We start from the raw sequence: 10,947 nt of genomic DNA on the forward strand, positions 1-10,947 counted from the left end.
TGTAAGCAGATTATTTATAGAGTATCGAGCATCAGCTGATCCAGTTCTATCATGTGTAGACAATAAACATCTAAAAATACAAAAGGCCGCATGGAAATGATAGACAAACCATATATTTTTGTAACCATCTATTTATTAACAACATGTCTCATCAGTCAAATCTTTAGTTTTTTGCTTTATACTGACTTTATAAGGCTAATATCCTACTATGGTATGGTATGTGGAAGTTTGTGGGTCCGTCTCATCTCGCTCCCTGCAGTTATTGTAAACAATAGCTATCATTAGGCCACCTGCAATCCCTGCGTAAGGTTAAACATATTTACTGGCTTATCCAGTGTGCACAAGTGTTGTGCGCATGCCTGTTTACATTTTGATGTCACAAGCGAAGAATTCGATTTCGATTCAGTTCACTCGATATTACTGTAAGCACTATGGGGAGCCCTTCTTAGATGACCTTGTTGAAACCCTTATTCAATCACGCCAATCCTCTGATTGGCAATGGTGTCTAAGCCCCGCCCGTTTAGGCGCGCAGTTGGCCTATATAAGCGGGTGCTCAGTCACCATTTCTTCAGAATTTTCTTTCTTCAAGACTGCGAACTTCGTCTTCGAACACTTTCTGCTTCATCGTCGATATACACTTACAGCGGACGGTACTTCTCAGCAAGACGCGAGCAGGACAACTCGTCACCTGTGCTCAGCGCCTGCACCGAGAGGCTTTCCGCTCCCCTGTGTGTTCCAATGTAGAGTTCTCCACATCGCTGTCGAAGACGTTCTCGGTGAACGGGCTGTTCACTTCAGACACTCGTCGTTGATCAATGCGGCACTTCAGCAAAACTCCTACCTGCTTCCCACAGTGCTCCGGCTGGAGTTACTGTATCCTTTTTACATATAATATTAACAAAAGAGCCGCTTGCATGATACACGTCTTTGTAAAGATGTCGTTCCGCAAGTGTTTCCTATGCGAATGGCACATCCTGCCGCCTGATGAGTACGAGAGCTGTGTTCACTGCCTGGGCCATGCCCACACACAAGCAGCTCTCATGGAGACAGACTGCCCTCACTGCGAGAGCATGACTCTCCAGACATTGCACTCTAGGATCGACCTCATTCTGAGGGAGGATCCAGCCTCTCATGCCCTTCCACCAGCCTCTTCTGTGTTAAGTCCTGAAACACATGAGGAGGCATGGCGGGGCAGTGAGGTTGAGCTGGAAGAATAAGAGGAGGATCTTGTGTTGGCACAAGCTCTGCGAGTCCCCCAACTTCCGATCTAATGTCCTCGTTTGTGCAATATGCGCGTGATGAGCTCCGGCCCTCTATTGGAGCACATAACTTCAGAGTTTCATAATACAAGTGACTCACTCTTGTCCCTCAGTCAGAAAATTCTGAAGAAATGGTGACTGAGTGCCCACTTATATAGGCTAACTGCGTGCCTGAAGGGGCGGGGCTCAGACACCATTGCCAATCAGAGGATTGGCGTTATTGAATAAGGGTTTCAACAAGGTCATCTAAGAAGGACTCCCTGCTTACAGCAATGTCTCGTTCCCTTCATCTCAGGGAACCGAGGTTACATGTGTAACCGGAGACACTTTCTTGCATTTTTGGAACAAGCTGATTTTAGGTAGTTAGGCTGGTATGCATGTAAACGCACTCATTGATGATATCCAATGTTGTAACCATTACAGTCATTGACAATATGCAGATTAGTGGTCGACCAAAATGGGTTTTTTAATGACCAATTCTTAAATTATTGCTTATTGATATGTTTTGATATCTATTGTGTTGGTCACAGTTATCGGCTGATGCGATAATCTCAAAACCGACAAATATCGGTAGATTGATCACCTTGGTCGATATATCCATTTATGACTAGTATTAAGAAGCAGCTATGAACAGTTCATACCAGATCCATGTGATGTTGCAATGCTCAAGTGTATTTTTCTATTGTATTGTAGCATGTTGTGGGCTATCCCAGACCAAACATACACCTAGAAATGCCTTCTCCAAAGAGAATGCATCAAAACAAGACAAAACAAACATTCTTTCATCGTCTGCATGTCTAGATTTTAACGTATGTTTAAGGATCTCTTTTCAAGACTTTAGTACAAGGCGAGTACGAAATGATGAATCCTTGACAGAGCGCATGAATGATGAAAGCTGATCATTTCTATCAGGAACAGGAGTAAACACTTACCGGCCGCACACACAAGCTGTCGGATGCCACTTCAAGTTCAGCACATACTTGACAAACATGTCAAGAGAGACTAAATTATTTTGAATTATTTGCAATGTGAAAGAGCCCGGGGTGATGATTTGTCTGTTACATCACGCTTCTTGTGAAAAGGCCCCAGTTCTTCTTGATCCTCAACAATGTTTTGACGAAAAGATTCTGGGTGCTGGTTTTAGCCTGTTAGAAGTATTTGTGCATTTGTGAGCATGTTTGCATTATATCATAGAGGAGACCGGTGCTAGTTGTTACACAGGGCAGTTGTCACAAGGGCTATAAGAAGATACGTTTTTGAGTCAAAAGTCCAATTACACAAATGCTTGTTTTCTCTAGCATTGGTTTTGTATGTTGGTTTCAAACACCTAGTTTAAAAGGTTTTTTAATAAATAATAATTTTCATGAATTTTGTCTCCAATCTAAAATCATCATATTTTTGTAAAATTTTGGGTCAACAAGTAAACACATAAAAACTTCATAACACTGCAATACATTAAGGCAGATATATAATATGTAAGTTTTTAATGGAAAGGTTCAACTGTGTTCCTTTATTTATTAATTTATTTATTTTATAAATGTCTGATAGGGGCAAGTTGTCACATATGTTTCGTATGTTATAGATGTATACAATTTATACTATTTCTGCCAAAACAAAGTTTATTATTATTATTATTATTATTATGTTACCTTTTATATTTTTGTCTGTTTAATGATTTGTTGTTTTGTTTCATATTTGTTTTATTACTTAAATTTAGCTGGAAGGCCTATAATAGGCTGTGTAAAGTCAGCCTCACATTGTGTCAACTTACCTCATATACAGTAGTATGACAACATGCTATTGCTATTGTTTAATAAGCTGTATAGCTTTTTTGGAGCCATGACTTTAAGGAATGTGCCTATACAGATATTTAATTAAAAGATAAACCTACCCTGAGCAATGTTTTTACTGGAGTACAAAATGTAACAACTAGCCCCAGTCTGCCCTATATGTACATTTAAAAGCATAAAATCTATTTGTTTAAATCCTACATAATCCTAGTGTTTAATCAGTTTAATTTGATGTCAATTTCAAGCTGTACACTTGAAGACACATTTTACACTCAGTTTATTGCTGTGAGATCTAATGTGCTGAAGAGATGCAGTTTTATCCCTGGCTAGCCAAGAGAAATTAGGTTAGTGGCCCACATGCAGCACTTGGGAGCAAGCATCTGCTCCGATTGAGCCAGCCACAGAGCTGGGAAGAGGATTGGAAAATATATATATTTTTTTTTTTTCTTCTTTTTTTCTGAGGGCTAGGCCTAGGAAAACAAGTGTGTGTGCAGAGACAACGAACTCCTTGTGTTTGGTCTACTTCTGGTCCTTTCGACTGGAATGCAACGAGTAAAGGAAACAATATTTCCTCTGAAAGGAAGTTAGAGCAGTTGTGCAGCCAAACTACTCTGTGCTGACATCTGATAATGTAGAATTTATATAGTTGTACTTCTGAGTTGAAACTATATCTATTTTTAATATACTGCATATTGTATTTTTGGGCTTTTTACCATTTTTTAAAAACAGACATAGTTGTTGAGAACAGGAAATTAAGAAAAGGAAACAGTGGCCATCCTGTTCCCTTCTCACCTTAATTTCCTGACCCAAGCCAGACTTGAACCTGGATCTCCACACACTTTACACTCAACATATCAAAGCACTGACACTGACCACAAGGACACAACTTCAAACATAGTTGAAACTATTTTGTTTAAGGAACTAATTAAATGCAACCTGGGGATGGCTCTTGATAATGCAAACGCTGGCGGTTAAAAGTTACACAATGAAACTGTCAACAAGATGAATCGGTTAAAGATCCCGTCAGATCACAGCCTTAGGTACGTAACAGCCATCTGTCTGTCTGCGTTTCATGTTGCTTTACATTTAATCCAGTCACATATTATTAACCTGGGGAAAAACCTGATGTATGATGGGAAAAACCTGATGTATGATGTACAACACTGTCTCATTTTTTGTCTTTCAACATGGGCATTTGTCAATGCTCAGGGTGATGATATACAACCTAATTTCCGCTTTCAGTCAAAGTGATTGTTTGGATGTATTTTGTATGAACATGCAAGAACATAAGTATTAATGTGTAGAATAAACTCAATGAAACATGTTGACAGCTCGAACATCATGTCTGTCAAATGTGTATTGTTCCTTAGCATATATATAGTATGTTGGTGTTTGAGTACCAAAAGAACAACTGAACTTTCCCTTTTTGTAGAAAATGACATTTATTCAACAGATTTAGGAGAAAAACAAACAACGGTAATTTTTTTACTGTGACAATACAGACAACCTAAAAAATCATTGTACAAAAGTTAGCAACAAGCTAAAAATACAAAACTGTGGAAACACACTTGTGTAACAGAGAATATTGCACCTTTTGACTTTTATAACAATTTCATAATTCATACGCATCAGACCCTGAAATGGAAAAATGGAAGCTTTAATTAGCCAAGCTATGGACCTGCTTGACCGAAGAGCAACTTTACTTCTAATATATTTTGTTAGCATTGAACATTATATTCAAAATTCATTACCTGGAAGTGCATGTTTAAGAACATTTTTGCTTTCAAAATATGAGACAAGAAAAACAGGGAGCTCTTAAACACTGAACAATATTCATCACAACCCACACTGAATTTAAGCACAAACACTTAAAGTAAGAATGCATACAATTCAAAAACATTACATATTCCCTTTTTCGCTACGTGCTGTAAATGTAAGCACACTGCACAAATTCAGCCATAAACAGTTAAAAAAAAAAAAAAAAAAAAAGATTAATGCTTTTCGTGCCAAGGCCACAAAGATTGTTTTATCAGTACAAACGCACAACAGTTTGTCTGTTAACAATAGCATCCATGTAAACAAACATACCAAAATCACATTTGTAAACTTTCTGGCATATGTTTCGCACAAATGAAAAAAGCTTCGGTATGCACTTTGAATGCAATGAAAAGTGCTAATCGACATTAAACGACAGGCCTATGCCAACAAGCCACAGTTGTCATTAAATGAATATTAAAAAAAGAATGTCTCTTAATTAGCTCTCAGTTGTTCAACAAATAAAAGCTCAACGAAGAGTTCTGGAGTGCAGTTTTCCACCTATTTTGTAACAGACAGTGGGAGGATTGATTCAGGAATGTCAATCGTCTTGCATCTCGATGAGTGTTCTCTTCGCTCGTCGTGAGTGGTCTATTTTGTTCCGCCACTTTAATTAGTACCATGTGCTATCCGATGCTCTCGCAGTGCAGTTCGACAATTTTAGCATAAAGGCAACATGGCATGAATCCCACCAATAACGCTTTGCAGCAGTTCTTATAATGTCCATATCTATGGTTTCTGAATGTTCTCAGAACGTTTAAAAAAAATCTAAAGAAATCTGATGTGGTAAAAACACTTAAGTGTCAAACAGCAATCAACAAAAAGAAAGTCTATAAAAGTCTGCCTTTTTTCTGTTGGAGTGGTTGTTGGATTTGCATTGGTTGTTGGGAGTTACTTGTTTGTTTAAAGGTGGTTGTCTCGTCCCTAAACATCACGTTGTTTCTGTATTATTGAATTTAGTGAAGAATAACATCCAAAACGAGGAACAAGTTTCAAGACTTTTGGCCACAGCATTCTAGCATTCAGTGACTTTGTGTTTAGTCCATCTCAATGTCAAGAGCACAGTTTTACTCCTACAAATCTTGTCTGTGCTCTTTTCACCAGAGATGGAAGGGGAGAATTGCTTGAGATCTTCAGCATGGGCCACTGAGCTGGATTCGACCAAGTGGACAATCCTAGGACTGGGATTCCATCTGCATCGGCAAGATAAACGGCCGCTCGTGCCTCCACATGGAGGAAGAACAAACCCCTGTTGAGGGGATAAGGTTGTAGAGATTAGAGATCCCTGACAGCACTGGTCAGGTGTGGTCACTACTTCAGCGGGATGGACAGGTATCTGGTCTCCTGTCCAATGGGGAGCACACCTCTTCAGGATGGGGGTCAATCTATGAAGAGAGAGTGAAAAAACTTAAGTAGTTTGTTTCAGACTACAAACTTTCAGATGCAAATCCCAAGGAACAAACTACAAGATGGCTTTGATGGAACTGCAAGTGCAAAATACCTCGGAATACAGGGGTGGAGGCTGGTAACGGAACTCATGAATGTAGGCATAAAGTGGTCCTTCGATCTCATCCCTTGCAGTTGGGACCTCTAAATTATGTCGCTGTTCATCTGTGACGACTTCAGTGTAGCTTGGTGGAGCTAGAAGAGGAGAGGACAAGGCCCACATTAGACCAAAAAGAGACTTATAAACCACACTTTTGGAGATGATGATGATGCCTTCCTTCCATTTGTTCGAGGATTTATGAAAGTATCTTGGGCATCTTAAGGAGAGTTACTCATTCGTAATCCTAAAGATCGACCTTCCTTCTGAGTTTAGTTACAACTCCAATCAAACACACCTTATCTTGCCAATCAAGGTATTTGGGTTTACTTGCAAATTTCCTCTGCAGGAATGTGGAACTTAGGAGTAGGTTTGAGTAACCATGATCTAAAGGGTTTGGATGTCAGATTGTGTTGTGCTGTACCTTCAGGCCTCTCGGGCAACCCCAACCAACTCATGGCCATACTGCACTGGCTGCTGACAGAAGAGGTACGACTGCCAAAGGAGTGGAGTGGGATTGTGCCGATCACCAGGGGTAGGTTCAGGGTCAGGTTCACAGCCCGAGGAATGTCCACGTACACCTGTGGAAAAGCACTGAGGTTAGCCCTTTACCAGATGTCTGTGACCAATTGGTCTTGTTGAATCAAACAAAGCCTTGAACTCACCATGAGCGAATATTCCACTCGGATGATGCTGCAGTCCAGAATGGAAGGAGAAATGGGTGGAATCTTCAACATCTTGCTGTCCCAAGTCTCAGTCCTGCCAGATGGTAGAGGATCTCCACGGAGGTTAGCAACAAGCTGTTTGATCTCCTTGACCTTGCCTTTGGCAAAGAAGGTCTGAGTTTGGTAGATGGCTGCCTTTGGCACGACCACACGGGAAGAGCAGTTTTCAATCTCGGCAAAGATCTGGATGGACTCGCCTGCAATGAAAATCAAACATGTTCACTCTATCTGACAAACAAGTCAAGAAAATAATCATTTTGATAGAGATATACATCTTAAACAATGTCATCCAAGCTTACTGTGTATGAGCAAGCAGACAGGTTTGTTATCTCACCTGGAGTGTAGCCCTTCCTCTCAATTTTGGCACTTAGTGAAATAGGCCCTGAGGTGCAGAACCAGCAGCAAAGCGTTTTGTCCTTTGTGCCAGCCTGAGGAGACTATGAACGAAAAAAGGACAATATATTAACCTCTAAATCATACCAACTTCAATATCAAGTCATCAAGTCATTAGGTTTCAAATGCATTTCTCTCACCAGTAACAGTGGAGTGTTGATGTCAATGTGCTCGAAGACAGTGAACTCCTTCTTGGCTTTCATGGGCAGGAGCCACGGTCTGTGGAGCTCTGCCTTCACCCAGTACCGTACACTGCCATGTTTGCCTTCAAAGGATGTAGCCAAAGGCCTGGAAAGAGACATGAAAAAAATAATGTAAGCATTTCAGTAGACACATTATGTATGTGTACAATCAGACAGGAGAGTTACTCACATCTGGGGCAGTTCAAGGCTGAAGGGAAACTCGTGTCGACCTGAGTGAATAACGGTGAAGCCGTCGTCACAGTTGTCATCATCTAAAGGAGAGGAAGGGAAAATAAAATTCGATATACCAACCTCTACCATACCTTGAACATTCCTCAAGAACCCTAAGCACAAGACAAAGAAACACTACCACCATTGTGTGCTTAGTTCATACACAATAAGGCACATAATTTGTAAAAGTATAACCAGGTGGTTCTTGTCAATGCAATGTCAGTATAAAATGTTTTTTTTTTTTTTTACAAAAGTAGAAACACAATTAAAAACAGTACAGATTAATTAAATATGATAGACATGTTCTGTGCCTTTAAAACAAGTAAAAGGGGGGAAAAAACACCATGTGAGGCTTTTTTCATCACCATACCCTTGAAGTATATATATTTAGCATAGTGGAGAAACAAAAGAACTATGTGAAAGTGTGTAAAATATGCTGTGTAATATAGAGAACTAAAATTGAATGGAATGTTTTGTACATTTTAAATCATTATTATTGTTTCTAAATGTATTTAATGTTCCTACATGTTATTTTTTACTTTAACCAAAGTGGTTTCCACAGACTGCTATAAACAACTGTCACTTGAAGGCAGCTAAAAACAACAGTAATATTTGGATGTAAAAATGTCAAAGAAGCAACCATTTTACTTCATATAATATTTCTGAAGTTCTTTTTTTCCTACCACCTAAACAGTTTCCACAGACTGCTGTAAATAACTATGAGTCTGTCACTGAGGGCAGCCAAGAGCTAGAAAGGACCGGACTGAACCGGTGAGAGCAGCCGCTCTCAGCCGGATTTCCTCATGCATATATTACTAAGCGGCTCCTGATTGGCTGAGCCAGAATGTTTTTCTCTTGACAACGCCCCCAAAAAGAACACACATGTGTACTGCAGCATGGTTCCGGTTGTTTTTAGAAAAAGAAAGACACACTTTAAAAAACGACGCAAGACAAAAAACATACAATTTAACTTTTTTTTATTGGTAGAAAATATTCATTACAAAAACAACATTCATTTTAGTTGTTACAGAGTACACGGTTTTGGCATTAGCAAATTTAAATGTGAAAAGGAACAAACATCTAAATATATATATATATATATATATATATATAGTAATAAAAAAAGTACAGCCACAAAATATAAACACACGTAACCTTCATCTTTAACGAATAGTTTACAGTTAACATAACTTATACAAGAACTAACCAGTGGCATAAGAAGCTTCCATTCATTCCCTTACTAACACAGTCACACTATTGAAATGACCTGCTGGTTAAGGCCCAATAAAATGCTTTAAACGAACGCAGAATGATGCATAGGTTGCGGCCTGAAGATACCACATATTTTAAACAACATTTAATTCAAATCCTTCATACGGAAACATTGTTGCAACTAAGTTGCGTCGCAGCCTTGACACATCTGCAAAGGGACGCTATCTGTGGAGACGCACGAGCACTTCCACCAATCATAGAGCAGATCGGCTTATCCTCCACCAATCAGCGAGCAGATCGGCTTATCCTCCACCAATCAGCGAGCAGAGGCTCGGTTTTGCAATCCCCCTTTTCCACCAGTTTCTGAACAGGTTTGAACCGCTTCTAACAAAGGCTAAAAACTTACAATAATCGTTTATGAAAGAAGCTATAATGTATAATTAAAAAAAGCGTGACATAATATGATTACAAGGTGAAAGTCGACAAAAAAAGACGTATATTTCAAATACTGAAGGAAAATACTGATCCGCGTTTCAAGTCGAATATTAACAGGGTGGTTGTTGTTTTGTACAGTAGGGCATCATGTTTATGAGCTCTCGTGCTCTTTTAAACAATTTCATTTTAAGAATTAATACTTTTTTATATAATGTTATAAGAACGTGTGTTTTTAATCATTCTAATGATCTGAAATGTAAACTCTTAAGAGCAAGAAATCAGTTTCCACCAAGCATCATCTGCATTACGTTTCTTATCTAATCGTGCTGAGTTTAGTTTCTACCTATGCCAATGGATTTCAAATCTGTTCACAAAGTACAATAAAATTACAATTAAACTGTATATGAAAAGATCACCAATACAAGGAGCATCTGTCATTACAGTCCCATTGAGCATCGTTCATTGACAGATCATTCGATTACATTAAATTAACACAAATAAAGTCCTTCTTACCTCGATCACGTCCAATTAGGACGTCTTTGTGGTTTAAATACTCCACTTCTTCTGTGAAGTTCTGTGTATAGGCAGTGTTGGACCCCGCATTGCGTGACTCAGTCCAGCGAACTTTCGCCAGTCCCTTCGCGTGAATGTTCAATGATTTCACGCGAATTTCTCCGGTAACTTCAACGATCACGCGACCCGAGACAACGTCCCCGCTGGCGAATACCGGGACATTGCTGTCATTGAGACAGTCGTAGCTGACGAAGAAGTTCTTCACCTTTCCGAGCACCATGGTGGAGATCTTACTAAGCTGTAAGATGTTTAAAATAAAAAGATTGTATCATCTGTTCGATGATTTTAAGGACTGTCTAAGGATTTTGCCATGCAGAAAGGCTGCAGGATGGGTCAGTGCTATAGTCGCCTGTAATTCACTGAGTTTGCAGTTACTGAATATAAGGATGGAGCTGTACTCCTGTGTTCAGACAAACTCTCTGCCCTGACTCCGCTTTCTTATACCTCCTTTTGGTGGAAAAAACAACCCTTCTGCGCATGCGCAAAAGATAAGGCCGCTACTGCCGTGTCTCTTCCCCCTTCCTGTGATGCTTGTGCTTGACATTTCTTCAGTACTGTCGGCACTGTCTTTATATGCATGCACATGTACACAACTTGAAAATTAATGTTTAATTATGCTACTTGTCATAAGACTATATTCCAGCAAACACAGAACGTTCCCCTAAGGTTAGTGTATGGTTCCCATTTGGGGAACCAACTCCTAACGTTCTATGAACATTCTCGTTAGGTTTTTATAACCATAGACTACATTTCCCAGTAAGTTGCAGGGATGTTTTTGTGTGACAACCT

The 10,947-nt window shown here is 39.5% G+C and overlaps 1 protein-coding gene across 1 annotated transcript; it reads right to left on the bottom strand.

Annotated features, from left to right (window-relative positions):
• Nucleotides 1-5,717: 5,717 nt before the first annotated feature.
• On the bottom strand, nt 5,718-10,588 carry LOC127434066 (arrestin domain-containing protein 3-like). The gene is made up of 8 exons (XM_051686527.1): nt 10,099-10,588; nt 7,898-7,979; nt 7,666-7,813; nt 7,467-7,569; nt 7,073-7,329; nt 6,832-6,988; nt 6,366-6,505; nt 5,718-6,249 (listed from the first exon to the last, which is right to left on the bottom strand). The coding sequence occupies exons 1-8, from the start codon at nt 10,376-10,378 to the stop codon at nt 6,181-6,183; spliced, it is 1,236 nt and encodes a 411-aa protein (XP_051542487.1). The 5' UTR covers nt 10,379-10,588; the 3' UTR covers nt 5,718-6,180.
• Between the last annotated feature and the right edge of the window lie 359 nt (nt 10,589-10,947).

The sequence above is a fragment of the Myxocyprinus asiaticus genome, chromosome 43 (genome assembly GCF_019703515.2).
Source record: "Myxocyprinus asiaticus isolate MX2 ecotype Aquarium Trade chromosome 43, UBuf_Myxa_2, whole genome shotgun sequence".
Lineage (NCBI taxonomy): Eukaryota > Metazoa > Chordata > Actinopteri > Cypriniformes > Catostomidae > Myxocyprinus > Myxocyprinus asiaticus.

Bases quoted from the DNA above. Each gene is read 5' to 3' on its own strand.
- LOC127434066 (XM_051686527.1), bottom strand. From the start codon at position 10,378: ATGGTGCTCGGAAAGGTGAAGAACTTCTTCGTCAGCTACGACTGTCTC. The intron at 7,814-7,897 runs GTGAGTAACTCT...GTCTCTTTCCAG, and splicing joins AGCCTTGAACTGCCCCAGAT to GCCTTTGGCTACATCCTTTG. The intron at 7,570-7,665 runs GTGAGAGAAATG...TTTCGTTCATAG, and splicing joins TCAACACTCCACTGTTACTG to TCTCCTCAGGCTGGCACAAA.